Consider the following 19,705-nt stretch of genomic DNA (forward strand, 5'->3'; position numbering starts at 1 on the left):
AGGTATATTGGCAGGTATATGTGTGATCTCAGAATACACCAGTGACATAAATAGGATGTGACAACTGGTAGTGGTGGATTCATTTACATTGTTTACACTTCTATGACCAGGAGATGAGTTTTCTTTTTATTTTAAAAATTTATTTATTTATTTTTTAAAATTAATTAATTAATTAATTTTTGGCTGTGTTGGGTCTTCGTTTCTGTGCGAGGGCTTTCGCTAATTGCTGAGAGCAGGGGCCACTCTTCATCACGGTGCGCGGGCCTCTCACTGCGGAGCACAAGCTCCAGAGGCACAGGCTCAGTAGTTGTGGCTCACGGGCCCAGTTGCTCTGCGGCATGTGGGATCTTCCCAGACCAGGGCTTGAACCCGTGTCCCCTGCACTGGCAGGCAGACTCTCAACCACTGCGCCACCAGGGAAGCCCCGAGTTTTTTTTTTTTAAAAAAAAACAAGTACAGTAGTGTCTTCCTACCTATCTCCAAATACATGTCAAAAAAGATGGGTGTTTGTAGTTTAGCTTTGTTTTTGTTCAGAAATGCGGTCAAACAGGAGTTTGTTTCCAAGTGACCCACTGAGCAGTGTAAACACTTCTGTTTATTTCAAATAAAATATATTTTGTATTATTTATCATTTATACTATGTACTCATACCACACTACCTTCTGTATCAGGTAGTCCAATAGAAACATACCTGTTTTGTTCTTTAAAAAACTGGCTAGAATTTGATGGAGAAGGATAGACATAGCTCTTCCCATACTCCATCCATTCGTATTCTTTGTCTAAAAGCATATGGTGTATTGGCACTATTCTGGAAAGCCTGGACCACTGGTCTTCATGAAATGAGACTATGGAACACGAAAATCAGGGAAGGTAATAGCTTCTTAAGGAATGACTGTAAGAGAAAATGAAAACACCTGTGCTATAAGCCCTCTCTCTTCTCTGCAATGCATGGAGCTGTCCACTCGTGCTTGCCTGCACCAGATGGTGACATCTGAAAGAGCTGGTATCGTTGGTTAGAGTTGCTAAATATATAAAGCAAAAATGATGTGTCTAAAGAAAGAAAGAAAGAAAAAAAAGAAAAAAAAACAGAAGAAAAAAAGAGTGTAACTCCCACATCAATGATACATTAATAATAATCAATAAAAATTAATAAAATAAGAAAAAAAAGTGTCAATTATACTTTAATTCTCCCTTATCAATCAGCTAGATTAAAACATCATCAATGCATGAATTCCATGAGAATTAAAAATCCAGAAAATTTTGAAAAAGTTAATATGAAGTCACTGAAATCAATTGAATTCTATTAAATTATTTAGCATAAAAAGACTGACAATATGTTTCTTTTTAAAATAAACTTTTTATTTTGGAATAATATTGGATTTATAGAAAAGTTTTAAAGAGAGTTCTCACATTCTCCTCCCCCAGTTTGTTTCTCCTAATATTATCACCTTACCTTACTGTGTATACTTTCAAAACCAAGAAAGCAAGAGTTGCACGTTTTTAAACTAAACTCCAGGATTTGTTCAGATCTTACCAGGTTTTCCATAACCTTTTTACATTCCAGGATCCAGTCTAAGTTACCACATTCCATTTAGGTATCTTGTCCCTAAGTTCCCTAGATTTGACAGTTTCTTGTCTTTATTTGTATTTCACAACTGTAAGGGTTTTTTAATGAGGCAGAATAGGGGTTTTAGTACTACAGAAGAATGTTATTTTTTTTTAATGCTCTTTTCCAGAAAGGTTTTTGGACGTTTTCTGACTCTGTTCAATACGAAATGTTAGGAAATAGTAAAAGATATTGGAATATTAAGTTCAAGAAAAAAAATGTTAGTCACAGTCTAAAATTCATCTGCACAAGGTTGTAGTGTGCAAAAATTTATAATAAAAGCCAAAAGGAAAATTGCGATCATACTGTGAAGAAACTTGAAGGACAGACTAAGAAACTTGGAGTTTATTCAAGGTTGATGGGAACCAGTAGATATTTTTGAGCACAGAATCTGTCTACGTTGATCCTCACTTGCTCTGTAGATGTTAGTTGCCTCTGGCCACGCTGGGTATCTCTCCTATCTGAAAGACCCTGTATGGATCCAGTACTTCTATTTCCTGTAATGATGAAGGAGACTGGAGACTTCCCCCAGACACTACCCTGGCAAAAGGGAATTACAAAAGAGTAACATTATTTATGCAATATTTTGAAGGATTGGCATATTATAAAGATGATTTGAAAGAAACAGGATCAAATATAATAGGGTAAAAAAAAGTCCTCTATCTAGGTTTATAGACAAAATAATTATATCAGTGGACTATGAGAAATAATCTGATAATTAATAGTTCATTTGAAAATCTTAGGTTTGGAATATAAAATTCAATATCAGTCATGCGGATAATATGACTATAAACATGCAGTTCAAGTCAAGAGAAGTGTCAATCCCACCAGAGTTCACATGGACTCATCTCATTTTTGTTGTTGAAAGATATATAAGTGCAGGAGACTGTGCTAAACACTTTTCCTATACCTGAAGTATTTGGTTTCAAATTTTGAAGTCAGAATTAGAGGTGTTTTTTTAAACTCAAAAAAAAAATAATGCATTTTATTGGAAAATAAAGAAAAGCACAGTAAAGGAAATCAACATCACATATTTACTTCCTGATAAGGAGATTCATAAAACAGCTACACTACTGATGCCCAGAGGAAGACATTCCCATCCCAGACCACTACCCCCTTTCAGAAACTTATTCTATGGGGGAAGGTGGAAGATAGATTTTTGATGAACTGTATATCCCGTCATTTATAAATTATAATAGCAAGACACTTATAAGTTTATGTAACTGTTTTGGCACAAATAAATGTGAATATTACATTAAATAAATAGGGACCAGCTAATAATGCCTGATAACCTTGCTAGTAGACTTTTGCATACTTTTTAAAATTGAAATACAGTTAATTTACAATATTATATTACTTTCAGGTGTACAAGACAGTGATTTAATATTTTATATAGATTATAGCCTTTCATATCCTTTCTTAAACTGTAGAAAACTATAGGAAGATAAACTGCAACAGCAGAAGGCTCCCACATCTAAAGAGAGAAGCTTCATGTAGCCTGTTGTTCTGGGTCTTGGGTGACTGTAAGGAGTTAAATTTCCAAAAATCATACTGACATACCCTCTAACCATCTCTCTGTCCAGATGAATAAAGGGGCATATTTTATTGGCTAAGAAATGTTTATTTAAATAAATATGCTGGTAATAATACCTTTGTCACAGAATGCAATGTATAAGAGCAAGGGGTTCGTTGCATAGTTACTGCTACTATTTCAGTCAAATTCCTTCTAGTCTTATTTAAATAAATGAACAAATAGACTGATACTATTTTGTATAGTATAGTATTTTGATACTATTACATAATCTAATTTTTCATTTATTAGGAATATTTTTCTGTCATTAGCTTTATTTAGATCATGGTATTTTAATGTCTGCATTCCATTTAATGTATAAACTACAAATTATTTAACCAGTCCTCTGTGGAAATTTAGCATAGTTCCATATTTTTCTTATGGTAAATACAAATGTCTGTCTGCACAAATATTTCTTGATCAGAATGTTTTCAATACTTTTAGCATTTGTGATATATATTGCCAAATTTTCTTCTAACAAGGCTGAGTCATTTTGTACCTCCTCATACCCTAGCAAAGTGTGAGGGGTTTAGTTCCTGAACCTGCCAGTCCTACCTACAGGTGTGACACACATGCCTTGCCTACATGGCTCCAAATTATATTCATTTATTATATTTCTTTATAGCTACCATGTGGTAGATACTATTCTGGGCCCTGGTAATAAAATGATGAACAAACAAATGTGATCCCTAGTTCCATGGAGCTTATAGTCTAATTAGAGAGACTGAAGATTAAATAAACAACTGCAATCAGCCACTCCACTAGTTCATTGTGGGCACTGACCTCGGTAAATCAGGAAATGAAGCTCTAAACCCCTGTAGTCCAGGAGGTGATATGTTGCCAATACAAAAATTCACAGTTTCCTATCTCCTTGCCTTGTAATTCACAGTAGGTGATCACATGGGGCCCCACTACCTCATAGGCTACAGTTGGTGTCCTCCGGCTAGAAGAGATCTCATCCAGAAGTCTCCTGATGCTTTTCCATAATGAAGCCTGTGTTTCCTTGAATGGCTTCCTCCTTCCACTTCCCTTTTCTGTATCTTCTGCCTCAGAACTAAAACCCAGTAACAAACCCAGGAAGAGCCATTTAGAGAGATGCTAGTTCTGCATTTTTTTTTTTTTTTTTTGCTTTTTGCTTTTTTGCTTTTGCTTGTGCTCATAGTCATCCCTTTCCACCCCACCAGGATGCATGATTCATGAACCTGCTCTACGTAAATTACAATAGAGCAGACAACATGGGATCAACTTCTAGCGTGTACGTTAAGACCTTGTCTTGAAGAAATCCAATTTCAAGCTTGTAATCCACCTCTCTTCCTCCTTCTGAACTAGTTCTTTGGTGGTACCTTTGAAACTCTAGTCCCTAATTTAAGCTCTAAGAGCTCCTCTGGACTTCATAGAAGACATAGATCCTAAGTTTAAGAGCATTATCTAAGATTTAACACATCCCTTCTACCCAACTCTGCTAGCTTTCCCAGGCTTAGCATCATGGCCCTGGTATAGGCGCAGAGTACGGTGTAAGGCTCTCTTTACCTCTTGGTTGCGCAAGCAGTAAATGATAGGGTTGAGCAGTGGTACAATGACAGCGTAGAGTACAGACACCAGCTTGTTGGTGTCAAAAGCTGAGATTGCCTTTGGGCGGGCATAGATGAAGATACTGGCTGCATAGAAGATGACCACAACAGTGAGATGAGAGGCACAGGTGGAAAAGGCTTTATGGCGCCCAGCAGCTGAGGGAATGCACATCACAGCACTGGTGATGGCCATATAGGAGGCCCCGGTGACAGAGAGTGGCCCCAGCAGTATAAAAATGGCCAGGACAAAGTCTGTAAGCTCTGCTGTAGACATGTCAGTGCATGAAAGGTTGAGCAATGGGGAGACATCACAGAAAAAGTGGTTGATGGTGTTGGGGCCACAGTAAGAGAGGTGAGAAATGAGAAAAACCTTGACCATGGAGATGCCAAAACCTCCAGCCCAGGAGCCAGCTACCAGCTGCACACACAGCCGGCCACTGACAATGACAGGGTAGTGGAGAGGATGGCAGATGGCCACATAACGATCATAAGCCATAACTGCGAGGAGGACACACTCAGTGCATCCCAGGCCCAGGAAAAAGTAGAGCTGTGTCATGCAGCCCTCAAAGGAGATCAGCTGCCCATGGCCCTGTTTGGACCCAACAAAGCCAGCTAGCATCTTGGGAATAGTGACAGTAACATACCAAATCTCCAGGAAGGACATGTTAGCCAGAAAGAAGTACATGGGTTTGTGGAGGCTGGGGTGGTTCCTGATTGCCATAATGATGAGTATGTTCTCAGTCAGCACCAGCACATAGGCCAGCAGAGAAAGGGCAAATAACAGTGCCCGCAGTGGCACAGGAGCTGGGAAGCCCAGCAACACAAACTCACTCACTCTCCCACTCTGGTTCTTCCTCTCCATGGTGTCAGTCATGCCTGCTGCTCTTCAGAAGAGAATAGTGTCCTCAGGAGGCAGCAGCAAGAACCCAGCCTTCCTCTCGCTGGAGAATTAGTAGAATGAATCGATGTTGCTCATTCGTATTAGTAGAATGCAACGTGTGTGGTGCATATAATTCATCGCTGAGCTGAGGCCGTTGTTCTCGTCTGTAATCTGGGAATGAGCTAAGATAAAAGTGGACAAAAATAAACTACTTTCTTTTGGGATAGGACAGGAGTGTATTCTGGCCCTTGGAGAAGTATGTATTGATAAGCACCAGTTGGTCCCTAAAAAACACAGATCAAAACCAAAATATTAAGAGTCTGGGCTGCCCTGAAGTGAGAGTTTGTCTATGAGCTGGATTATGACTCTGTTTTGAGGAAATAAGTTACACAGTGGAGGAATAACAGTAACATATAACACAATTAAGTGTTTACTATGTGTTATTAGTATAGGAACTATTCTGAAAAATTTGTATATATTAATCCAGCTAATCTTCAGAGGAACCCTATGAGTAAGTACTGTTATTAACCCCACTTAACACCTAAGGGAACTGACGCATAGAGAGGTTAAGTGACTTGTTCCAGCTCACACAGATAGTAAGAGATGGAAGCAGGAAGCCAGAACCTCAGAGCTTCTAAAATATTCAGGCAACATGAAGGAGGGACTGCAAGATACATCCTGTATTTACACCCAGAACGGAGGGTCTTTGGGGCTCAGCTAGGGATGCAATTTCCTCCTGCAAGGAAGAGGGAAAAAGTAGAACCCAAGGAGGTCATGGCACCTATAGAATGAAAGTCCTACATAACCTTGTACTTAAGAGGAGGATGTGGAACCCACGTGGAAATCATATTAGGAAGTGGATTCTGGATTTCTGAAGAACTGAGAATTCCTTCAGTTCTGAAGGTTGTGCTAACTATCTTGGAATGAGAGTAGAACACTTTCATTTAGTATCCCTAAAAGCTAAACCAAGTGACATTAAAATTTTCAATAGTTTATTTGAGTAACATAGATTCATATCGGGCAGTGCCTAACTGAAAATGGTTAGGAGCACTCCACTGCCAAAAGCTAGGGGCAGAGCTTTCATAGAGCAGAGGCTGAAGCAATGCAAGGACATTATTTGATTGGCTATAGCTTGAGTGGTTGCCTTATTTGGGAAAGCCTAGTTGGATGTTTGTGATTAGTTCTTAAATTTTGTTGTTTTGGATATGAGTGCATTTGCAGTTGACTCTGGCTTAAGTTTTGGTTTGCTCATGTAGGCTACTAAAGCATGAGAACCACCTCAGTCCAACAGCCTCCTTGTTTAGTTACTTTGACTGTAACAAGATCAATACAAAAGCATACATTTAGTAGAGTACTCTCTTTGTTTACCTTGGTATCAAAAATACAATTTGCCCTTTCAAAACTTCAAGCCTCTACTGGATCAGATGTGGATCTGACATATCCATGTGGGAGTTGGTATGAAGAAAGGGTTATTGTCACCCTGGTGTCCCTGTATGATCATAGCATTGGATGGGGAGTATAAAGATTAGAAAGAATGGGGGAGAACCAGATGAACAACTGGGGACTACTTTCCCTCAGGAGAGTCCTTACTTTTCAGTCTTAGGCCTGTTCCTTTGAGATTAACAGGGACAGAATGTGCTCACACATCAAGCTTCAACTTGCTAATGATTTTTTCCCAGCTTTATTGAGATATAATTGATATATAACATTGGATAAGTTAAGGTGTGCAATGTGATAATTTGATAGAAGTATATATTGTGAAGTCTTTACCACATTAATTAACACATCCTTTACCTCACACAATTACCATTTTGTTGTTACGGTGAGAACACTAAAGCTCTACGCTCACAGCAACCTTCAGATATGCAATATAGTATTATTAACTATAGTCATCATGCTCTACATTAGATCCCCAGAACTTACCTTACAACTCAAAGTTGGTACCCTTTGACCAACATCTGCCATTTTCCCCAGCCTTCAGCCTCTGACAACCACCATTCTACTTTCTGTTTCTACGAGTAGCCAAGACATGGAAACAACTTGAGTGTCCATCAATCAATGAAAGGATAAAGAAAATATATACATATACAATGCATTGTTATTTAGCCATAAAAAAGAAGGAAATTCTGCCATTTGTGACAAGATGGTTGGATCTTGAGGGCATTATGTTAAGTAAAATAAGCCAGAGAGAGAAAGGCAAATACTGTGTGTCTCAGTTATATATGGAATCTGAAAACATCAAAACTACAGATGACTTTATACCTGAGTTCCTCTTCTCTTTATGCTCTGTGAGCAAAACTTGAGCATTACTCAGTACTTGAGACCTTGGCATTCCTCTCAGTACTAGAGTACTTTAATGCAATTACAAGATGCCATATCCCTGGCTTACATTTCCCATCTCTCCCAACCTTACTTTCCACACCCACCATTTATTTATTTCAAAAGTATTGCTGGATCAAATATGGCCCAGACCACAGGCTAAGAGTTGTGGTACAGAAAAAGGTAAATAACACATGTACTAAGTCTTCAAGGAGCTCATAGTCTGGTGGTAGAGACATATCTTTGTCTTCTCATCCCTAAAAGTTTAATCTGCCACACCTATTCTTACACCATATACTAGCTTCGTATGGGAACCTCTAAACTACAATTGTCATTCATAACCTTAGCTTTGATCCTTTATCCTCAATACCTGCCTCATATGCCATTAACTGTGCATTTGACCCTGTTGGCCTCAGACCTTTCTGCTTATCTGTTCATCTTCTCTGCCTCTGCCTTCACATTTGATGTTCTGCACACTTGAAAAAAAAAAATTAGCCTCCTAATTGGTCTCACTGCCTGTAGTATCTCCCCTAATGCTCAAATCTGAGCATTTCACTATCCTGCTTAAAACCTTCCAGAGTACCACATTGTCTACACAACCATGTTCAAGCTATTTAACAAGGCATAAGTACTTCATGACCTGCTACTGCTGTCATCAAAACCTTATCTCTTGTCACAACCTACATTATATCATACCTGCAGCTCTTGACATACAGCATGTGTATCACCTAACTCCTCCTTGACCTTCAAATCTTGACTCATGTGGCATCTCCTCATAGAACCATTAGTTGTCCTTTCTCTCTTTTCCTTTTCACTGATTTGGTAATGGGTTCCTCCCATTACTGTTCCCACGAGAGCCCGTGAAAGCCCATATATCATTTACTAGCTGTATCACTGCTGCTACTGCTCAGGTAGATATAAAAGAGGTACTATATGCCAAAGTGGCCACATACATCCTTAATTGTATAGCAAAGAGTGGATATAATTCCCTTGATGTCACATGGGTCCCTCAAATACAATATGTCTAGAAAAAATTGTCTAAGCCTGTTCTTCCTCTATCACAATGAATGATACTAGTTTCTCTGCAGTATATACTGTACTGGAGATCCAGAATTTCCCTATATCATCTATACCTATCCTCCCCACCCCAACCCCACATCCCACTCACAACTAATCCAAGTTTTATCTAAACTTCCTCTTTAATTATCTCCTAAATTTGTCCCCTTTCTCCTGTCCTATTTCTACTGCCTTCCCCCTAGTCCTTTATACCAGTCACGTCCTTGTTATTTCTTGACTTTATTTCAATAGGCTATTGCCTGGTCTTTTTCTCCCAACCTCAACTTTTATCAATCTAATTTCCACTTGTTTCTAGAGTGAAATTTTATGTAGAAATTTGACTCCAAGAGCATTTGATTTTGGGGAACACATACAAAATCCCTCAATAATGTGTCAAATGTGTATTTCCTTTTAACTGTCCTACAGTAATCCAGTCATTGCCCACTGTTTTCCTTTTTCTAAACATGGTGTGATATTCTCTAACTCTATGATTTGCACATACTCTTCTTTCTGTCAAAACTGCACCTAGGAATTATTTATCTTTCACATTTCAATTTCTTGGTTATCACCTTCCAAAACTACCCATATTTCTACCAATATAGATTATTTACTGGTATTTCCATCTCTTCTTTTGACAATAGTTCTTATTTTAGGGTCTGCTTTAGCAACTAAATAGTAAAGGTATTATAATGGTTGCATAGATGCATGGATGGAGGCGAAAATTGAGAAAGGAATGATATGGGCAGACTAGATGAATTGCAAATGATAGGAATCAAATATAAAGAAAGCAAAATGTAAAAAGGAGTTGGGTGGAAATGATCAAGAGTAGAGAACTTAAATGAGTTACCAGAAAATCTGACAGAATTGGAATAATATGTAAGGAAAACAGACATTGAATATAGAAGAATCAGCAGACCCACAGGGACAAGATAAAATGTAAGGAAGTTAGAGTAAGAGCAAAGAAATTGGAACTTCTATTGATAAAATGGATGATATTTGGGTAAAATAAATGTGCTATATTGACAAGAGATTCAATGAGAGAAGATAAGTATAATACAGAAAGGATAGAATTAGGAATGGGAGATCATAAAAGCTGTAGGGAGGCTAGGCAGAGTATGAATGGATACAAAAACAAGCTATGAGTGGAAAAGATAAAGAAAGTCATATTGGTCTAAGTATCAGAATGGACCAGACATGAGAAATGCTGTAAGGGTTTGGGTTTTATTAGGTGTAGAGGGGACTAGGAAGATGGGTGTATTGGACAGAATGAAAACGTGGGAGACTTGACCGTTGAAGAGGAATGAAGCAGATAACAGAATCCACTTACTTTATTCAGATGTCTTTGACTCTGGGTCCTCCCAAGATGACCAGTTGGTGAGGAAAAGACTTAGAGAGTGTATATGAAAGAAAGTTGAAGCATCAAGACAAAGAAAGATGCTGCAGAGACTCCACCTTCTCTTCCTCCCGTGATCAGAGAACACTGCCACACCAGGAAAGTTTCTTTTATGTTGCACCTCCCTCCTGTAGTCCCCATTTTGCCCTCCTCCTTCTGATGTTTTAGAATGACTCTAAATCCAGAGCCCAAGAGACCAGTAGAGATACAAGAAGAAAAAAAAAAGACTGGGGAAGAAGACAGGAAAAGGCGTGTTTGGGAAGTAGGAAATAGAAGTTTATCAGAAAAGTTACATGAAGCAGAGAGTGTCACAATACCCCTACTACCTCGTAGCTTCTTCCCTTGCCTTCTTCTTCCTTCTTTCCATCCTGCCACATTCATGCTCAAAAGAAAGCCTTTGACTTTAGGCCAGGCCAATCTGGGCTTATATTCTGGCTCAGTTATGTAATCTTAAGCAATTTACTTAAGTTTTTTGAACCTTAGATTCCTAACCTGTAAAATGGGAATAATATACCTCACAAAGTTGTTGAGAGGAATAAATGAAGTGATATGTATACAGCGCTTGGAACATGATAGGGTCTCAACAGTGCTACCCAGTTTCTTCCTTTATCTCCTGAACCCATATGGGTAACATCCCTTAATTCCATGATGTCATAGAAGGAGCACTGAATTGAAAGTTTCTGGGGTTTAGTTCCACGTTTGTAATTGATATTCTGTTTAATCAAGGATTTTGTTATATATCAGTTTATTTTCCATAAAATGATAATAACATATACTACAGATGTTTTGAGGATTAAATAAAACAACATTTGTGAAAAGGTTTGGCACAATCTCAGTCCCTAGTAAGCAGTGTAAGTAGAGGTTAATAATGTGGGCTCCACCGAATGTAAATTGATACAGCCACTATGGAGAACAGTATGGAGGTTCCTTAAAAAACTAAAAATAGAATTATCACATGACCCAGCAATCCCACCACTGGGCATATACCCTGAGAAAACCATAATTCAAAAAGACACATGCACCCCAATGTTCATTGCAACACTATTTATAGTAGCCAGGTCATGGAAGCAACTTAAATGTCCATTGACAGACGAGTGGATAAAGAAGATGTGGTACATATATACAATGGAATATTACTCAACCATAAAAAGGAACGAATTTGGGTCATTTGCAGACACACGGATGGACCAAGACTGTCATACAGAATGAAGTTAAGTCAGAAAGAGAAAAATATCATATATTAACTCATATGTGGAATCTAGAAAAATGGTACAGATGAACTGGTTTGCAAGGCAGAAATAGAGACACAGATGTAGAGAACAAACGTGTGGACACCAAGTCGGGGAAATTGGGGGGTGGGATGAATTGGGAGATTGGGATTGACATATATGCACTAATATTACACTAATATGTATAAAATAGATAACAAATGAGAATCTGCTGTATAGCACAGGGAACTCCACTTCACTGTACAGTAGAAACTAACACAACATTGTAAAACAACTATACCCCAATTAAAAAAAACATTAAAAATATTGTGTACATATTTAATTGACAAAAGTAAACAATTAAAAAGAAAAAGCTCTATAATAACCCTCAAATATATAATTGAAAATGAAAAAACACTACCCTGAAAATTAATAGAGACAACATTTACACGAATGCTGAAATTATAATAGCTTCACAAGTGTGTGTAGCACAGGCTTGGCTTCCTGTGTTGGGAGACAACTGTCCCCAGTCATCTCCCATTTCTGCACATCTTCTAAAAGTTCTTGTTCTGAACTATCTATTCCAGGATGTTTAAACAACCTGATTAAAAAATGGGCAGAAGAACTGAATAGACACTTTTCCAAAGAAAAAAATGTAGATGGCCAACAGGCACATGAAAAGATGCTCAACATCATTAATTGTCAGGGAAATGAAAACCAAAACCACAGTGAGATATCATCTCACACCTTTCAGAATGGCTATCATCAAAAAGAATGCAAATACACATGTTGGCAAAGATGTGGAGAAATGGGAACACTTGTACACTGTTGGTGGGAATGTAAATTGGTGTAGCCACTGAGGAAAGCAGTATGGAGGTTTCTCAAAAAACTGAAAATAGAACTACCATATGACCCAGTATTTCCATTCCTGGGTATATATCCGAAAAAAACCCCAAAAATACTAATTTGAAAGATACATGCACCCCAATGTTCATAGCAGCATTATTTAAAATTGCCAAGATATTGAAGCAACCTAAGTGTTCATCAACAGATTAATGGATAAAAAAGATGTGGTATTTATATACAGTAGAATAGTACATATCCAAAGATTGCATAAAAATTTTTTTTAATTTTTTAAAAGGAAAAAAAATTAAAATAATGTGGGCTCCACCATCACACTGCTTGTGTTCAACTATGAGACTTGGAAAAATTATTTAACATCTCTGTGTCTCTGTTTTCTTCTCTATGAAATGGGAATAATTCTAACATCCATCTCACAGAATTGTGAAGATTAAATAAATATATGGATGGAAGTTTCTTAGAACAGCACCTGGAACACAGTTTTCCTCAAAAAATGTTAACTAGTGTTCAAGAAATATTTGTTGAATCTGAGTCTGTTGAAGCTGGAGTGGAATTATCAGTGGGAACACTGGAGATTAAGAGAAGGTTCTTTGAGATTCTGAGTTTAAGAGATTCTCATCAGTAACTGGGAGGAAGCTGTTCCTAAAGTTTGAATAATCGGAACAAAATGAGTATGATTGGGCAGTTTTCATTGTCTGGATTAGTGTGCTGTCCATATAAGCCTCACTGACCCCATGATAAGAACAGAACTCAGTTCTCCAGGAACAGAAAAAAATACTGAGATAGTCAAGAGCAAGTTACCATAAGAAAATGATGTAGCAGTGAAGAAGGGCAGAACATAAAATATCTACAAATGCTCTTAAAATAAAAACCTGATTTTGAGTGAAATCCTGCGCCATAGACATTGTAGTAAACCCTATTTTGTTTGTTTGTTTTTTGTTGTTTTTATTTATTTATTTATTTGCCTGCGCCGGCTCTTAGTTGTGGTACGTGGGATCTTCGTTGCCACATGTGGGATCTTTAGTTGCAGCATGCGGGATCTAGTTCCCTGACCAGGGATTGAACCTGGGCCCCCTGCATTGGGAGCGCTGAGTCCTAACCGCTGGACCACAAGGGAAGTCCCATAAACCCTATTTTGAACAAAGGAAAATATGTATGTACATAAATATTATTGCCATACTATGCTGTTAGTTGAAAAACGATCAAACCCAGCAGCTGTTTGAATTAACATTGATTTGGTTGATGTGGTAGTATTGTTTAAATGAGGAATGTTTGCAAACCTCATTTAGATTTAGAGGTTGATGTCAGTTTGCCTTTGGTGATTATTGTCAGCCAACTGACCACACCAATAGGCTAAATGTAAAAAGCTATAATCATTCAATATATACACTGTTAAATCCATTTGATAAACACTCATGAGGATAAAGGGGATGTGTCCTTAAGATAAAAAAAATACAGGTTTAAATTTCTTTATCCAAAAAAAAATGGGGCACTTGAATTTTTCAGGTTTTAGAAAGATAATATGCTGCATACACCATACGTTTCCTATCACCTCCAGAGAGTTCTGAAGCAGTATTCTATAATCAAACGCATCAATATCTCTATAGCAAAATGTATGACTATACAATGTAGAATAAATAAAGACTATAAATAATCAGTTCACAACAGATTTTTCATCCAATGTGTTAAGACCCCAAACTTAGGAAAAAATGCTGTTTCCAAAGCTGCTTGGATTTTTGAATCACAGATAAGGGCTTATGGAATCCATACCTATTTATAACCAAATGCATATGCCAAGGGAAAAAATACTAGATATGTTATTAAAACAGAAGATGGCAAAAATATTCTTTATCCCCATTATTTCATGTTGCTTTGGTACTTTTTGTCAATAAGATACAACCTGAAAAAAGTGAATAATAAATATTTAAAAGGTGGATGCAAAATATTATTTGCATATATGATTATACTTAAGAAAAATAAGAGTACTAAACTAAAAACTATTCAATAGTTATAAGAAATACTACAGAAAGATTCCGTGTACACTTTGCCCAGTTTCCCACATAGTAACATGTTATGAAACTATAGTACATTATCACAAACACGGTATTCGCATGGTAATAGGCCGGATACAGAATATCTTCATCACAAGAGTACTCATTTTGCCCTTTTACAGGCAGACCCATTTCTCTCCTGCCCATATCCTTTCCTTAAGCCCTGTTAACTACTATCTGTTCTCCATTTCTATAATTTGGCATTTCAGAAATGTTCTATAAATGGATTCGTACATTATATAATCACTTGAAATGGGCTTTTTTTCTTAGCATGATTCTCTGAAGATTCATTCAGTTTGTTGTGTGTATCAGTAGTTCTTTTTGTGTGTGTGTGTGTGTTGCTGAGTAATGCTACATGCTGGATGTACTTAGTTTGTTTAAACATGCACCAGTTGAAGAACATCTGGGCTGTTTCCAGTTTATGCTATTATGAATAAAGCTGCTATAAACATTTATGCAGAAGTTTTCATGTGGCAAAAAAAATCTTGCTCTGATTTTGAGATAAACTGCATTAAACTTGTATATCAATTTGGGGAGAATTGACGTCATTACTACTTCAACATTCCAGTCCATGAACACAGTATGTTTCTCCTTTTATTTAGATCTTCATTCATTTCCTTCGTCAGCATTGTGTATTTTTCAGCACGCAAGTCTTATAAATATATTTTTAGATGTACACCAACTAAATATTGTGTTATTAATTTCAGTGTCTATGTGTTCATTGCAACTGCATAGAATTACACTTGATTTTTTTTAAAATTTATTTTATATTTATTTTTGGCTGTGTTGGGTCTTCGTTTCTGTGCGAGGGCTTTCTCTAGTTGCGGCGAGCGGGGGCCACTCTTCATCGCGGTGCGCGGGCCTCTCACTATCGCGGCCTCTCCCGTTGCGGAGCACAGGCTCCAGACGCGCAGGCTCAGTAGTAGTTGTGGCTCACGGGCCTAGTTGCTCCGCAGCATGTGGGATCTTGCTAGACCAGGGCTCGAACCCGTGTCCCCTGGATTGGCAGGCAGACTCAACCACTGCGCCACCAGGGAAGCCCTACACTTGATTTTTATATATGTTTATTTTGTATCCTGTGATCTTTCTGAACCCACTGTTCTAGACTTTTTTGTTGATTCTGATTTCTGAGTTCTGATTCTCCACTAGGCATCTTCTGACAACGTAAACATTAAAGAGACAGGCACCTTATTATTGCTCAATGGGTGTGGTAGTCTAGGCTCTCCACTGACACCTGGTGGCAGTGGGGATGAAATTCCTGGCTCCCACCCAGCCTGGTGAGGGTGGAAGTCTAGGCTCCCCTGGATTTAACCACAGTTTTTCCTATTGTGTTTGGATGAAGTAAAGTGGTTATCATCTAAACATTTCTGTCTTGCTAGGTTGCCCCCTTTCTGGGTTATTTGGCTAGAGAGAGCACATTTTGGTTTGGGCTTTTTTGTTTGTACGTGTTAGATTTTCAGATTTCTGACTTCTCCAATAAGAGGCCTAGGATATATGAAGCCAAAAACAAACCCAGGGAACCCACTACCTTTTCATTCCTTGGTCCACAATGTTCCTACCTACTCGCCTTCTTTTTTCTACCTTTCAGAGTCTTATGTTCGTTTTATATATAATATCCAGGGTTTTTTAGTTGTGTTTGGTGGAATCAGTAAAAATGGGCAATCAACTTTCATAGCGAAAATAATAACAATGTGTTGTGTAATTCATAGAAAATGTATGAGTAAAATGTATGACAGCACTAGGACAAAAGAAAGAGAGGTAAATGGAAGTTCACTTTTATATAATGTTACATTATACATGAACAGTTATGTTTCTTCAGGGTAGATTGCTACATGTTAAGGATGCATATGGTAAACCCTAGAGCAAACACATAAACAAAGAAACAAATAATTTATAGCCATAGGTGAAATAACAAAAGAGAAGAAAAAAATTGGTAGACACACACCCAACTATATCAAAATTTGTAAGTTTAATCTATTTTAACAGAAGTTGATTTTTATACTGAAAAAATTTCACAATAATAAGCAATTACTTGAATGTAATTAGGAATCATTATATAGTGATCTTTATGTCTACAAAATTTACTTTGTGGGTTACTGATGATAAATGAATAGTATTACTTTATGACGCCTATCATGACAAAAAATACTTGTAGATTAAAATATTTCCAATATTTAGAATAAATATTTAACAGAAGTAAATATTCCTATTAAGAGACAGAGATTGTTACTCTAGATTAAAGCAAGAAAACAAGCAAGAAAGCAAGAAAGGAAGAAAGAAAGAAAAAGAAAGAAAGAAAAGGAAGGAAGGAAGGGAGGAAGAAAGAAAGAAAAAAAGGAAGAAGGAAAGCTAGGAGCAGCTGAGACAAAATCTTGCCATCAACCCCACCCTCAGCACTGTGACCACAGTTGGGAGGGAACTCACAACCCCAAGTTTCTCCCTGAGGAGTGAAGGGTTTTAACTCCACACCAGGCATCCCATTTTAAGACCTGCACCTGAGAGACAAGCCCCCAAAACATCTAGCTTCAAAAGCCAACAGGGCTTGTGTCCATGAGACCCACAAGGCAATAGCAATCTGAGAAATAGTTCTTAAAAGGGTCATGCAGACTCACCCACCCCACAGCCCCAAGGCCCAGAAAAAGGGCCCTGAAAAGAGCTCAGAGACACTGAGGCAGCTGAAAAGTGCTCAGGCTTTCTGTGAAGTAGGCCTATTTGCTTATCTTAAAGCATCAGCCTGAGGGGCAAGCATGTAATTTAACACACATCTCTCTCCAAAGACGGACGGAGGCCAGCGGGTGCCATCTTTGCACTCTCCCTCTGCCTCACTCCAGCTCACAGCTTTCTCTTGAGAAGGAGCTTATGTACTTGTCTGGTACCCTGATTTTTGGGGGTTGTCACCCAGAGGACACCTCTTGGTCACCTGGTTCTGGTGGCCAGCAAGGCTTACGCTCTAAGGTCCCATAGGACTGTAGTAAACAGAGAAGGAATTCTTAACTGGCTACCTCCCAAGGCACAGCAGAAAGGCAATAGACTAATGTGCCCAGTCTTTCTGTAAAAGAAGCCTGTTAGCTTATCTTCATAGGTGCAGCCTGAGGGGCAGGCTTCCTATTAGACACACATCTAAAGGCCCACTGTAATCCTTTTCAGAGACCTCAGACAGTAGGATCTATCTTTGAGCTCTCCCTCTGCTGCAGTCCAGATCACCCGTATCTCGCAGAAAGGAGTGCACATGTCTAGTGCCCTGGGTTTTGTGACTGATGCCCAGGAGATACCCCTTGATTACCTGGTGGCCCGTGGGGCTTAGGTTCATGGGTCCCATTGGACTGTAACAAACAAAGAAGCAGTTCTTAACCAGTTACACCTCAGGGCACAGCAGAGAGTCAACAGACTAAGGCACCCAGTCTTTCTGTGGAAGAAGCCTATTAGCTTATCTTAAGGCTTTGAACTGAAGGGCAGGCTTCTAATTAAAAACACTTTTAAGGGCCAACGGTGATCCTCTTCAGAGACCTTGGAGGGCAGGCACTATCTTCACATTCTCCATCCACCACACTCCAGGTCACCAGTATCTCCCAGAAAGGAGTCGCTGCGCATGTCTGTTGCCCCAGTTGCTATGGCTGCCACCCAGGGAAAGCCCCTGGATTGCCTGGCTCTGCTGGCCAGTAGTTCTTATGTTCATGGGTCCCTAGGACTATAAAAAATGGAGAAACATTTCTTAACTGGCTACTGCCCCCTGGGGCACAGTACAGAGACAGCAGACTGAAATGCACCCCTGTCTTTCTGGGAAAGACGACAATAAGCTTATTTTCATAGCTGTGACTTAGGGGATAGGCTTCTAATTAAACACATATTGAAGGGCTGACTATAGTCCTCTCCAGAGACTGGGGAATCTAGCAGGTGTCATCTATGCCTTCTCCCTCTGCTCCTCCCGCAGGCCATCAGTGTCTCTGAGAAAACTTGTATACACATCTGGTACACTGACATTTGTGACTGCCACCCAGAGGATACATCCCTTGATAGCCTGGCTCTGGTGGCCAGTGAGACTCGTGTTCATGGGTTCAATGGGATGGTAATTAACAAAAAACAGTTCTGAACTGGTTATCACTCCAAAACTCAATGCAGAGGGAGCAGATAGAAATGTTCAATCTCCCAGTCTTCTCCTGAAAGATGTATATTTGAATACTTTAAAAGTTGCTGCCTACAGGTCTGACTTCCAATTAACCTGAATCTAGGTGCTAATAGGGATTCTCCCCTTTGGGACACTGATGGCTCTTGGCATACCCTCAACTACTGGGAGCCCACTAACAATAAAGTAGGTTGCTTGGACAATCACAAGGGTTTGAGAGACAGCCAAGAGCTAGGGCAGCATTGAACAATAAGTTTTATCTCCTATATGATGCCACTCCTTCAGACTGAGTGAGGTGGCTGTTTTATCTAATGTATAAAAACCCACACAGAGTCAAGGAAAATGAAGAAAAAGAGGGATATGTTCCAAATGAAGAGCAAGATAAAACCTCAGAAAAGAAGACCTTATGAAATGGAGATAAGTTATTTACCTGATAAAATTTAATATAATAGTCATAAAGATGCTCACCGGGCTCAGGAGAACAGTGGCTGAACAAAGTGAGAATTTAAACAAAGAGAAAGAGAATTTTAAAAGTAGCAAACAGAAGTCACAGAACTGAAGAATACGTTAACTGAAGTGAAAAATATACTAGAGGGTCTCAAAAACAGACTAGATGAAATGTAAGAAAGGATCAGTGAACTCAAAGATAGGTTAGTGGAATTCGTTCAGTCAGAGCAGCAAAAAGAAAAAAGAATGAAAAAGAATGGAGATAGCTTAAGGAACTTAAAGGGCACATCAAGCAGAATAACATTTGGATTATAGGAATCTCCCCAGAGATGAATGTAATAAGAAAAAAAGAAGGTCATCACATAATGATAAAGGGCTCAGTCTAACAATATTTGTAAATATTTATGGACCCAGCTAGGAATACCAAAATATATAAAGCAAAAATTAAAAGACCTTAAGAGAGAAATAAACAGCTATACAATAATAGTAGGGGACTTTAATATCCCAACTTCATTAATGGATAGATCACTCAGATAGAAAATCAATAAGGGAAGATTGGCTTTAAATAACATGATAGACTGGATAGACTTAACACACACATAGAGAACATTCCATCGAAA

General features: G+C 38.4%; 3 protein-coding genes across 4 annotated transcripts in view; 2 read left to right on the top strand and 1 right to left on the bottom strand.

The window, feature by feature from the left end:
• Positions 1 to 19,705, top strand: part of ZNF215 (zinc finger protein 215) — a gene marked incomplete at its 3' end in the record, with an annotated part of 111,457 nt that overhangs the window by 12,188 nt on the left and 79,564 nt on the right. The window lies entirely within an intron of this gene.
• Positions 1 to 19,705, top strand: part of LOC309667678 (olfactory receptor 10A4-like) — a gene marked incomplete at its 3' end in the record, with an annotated part of 55,558 nt that overhangs the window by 12,188 nt on the left and 23,665 nt on the right.
• OR6A2 (olfactory receptor family 6 subfamily A member 2) lies at positions 712 to 14,132 on the bottom strand. Its single transcript, XM_082476408.1, has one exon. It carries the CDS (start codon positions 5,619 to 5,621, stop codon positions 4,626 to 4,628), a length of 996 nt encoding a protein of 331 aa, XP_082332534.1. The 5' UTR covers positions 5,622 to 14,132; the 3' UTR covers positions 712 to 4,625.

The sequence above is a fragment of the Balaenoptera physalus genome (genome assembly GCF_965194825.1).
Source record: "Balaenoptera physalus genome assembly, chromosome: 10".
NCBI classification, from domain to species: Eukaryota; Metazoa; Chordata; class Mammalia; order Artiodactyla; family Balaenopteridae; genus Balaenoptera; species Balaenoptera physalus.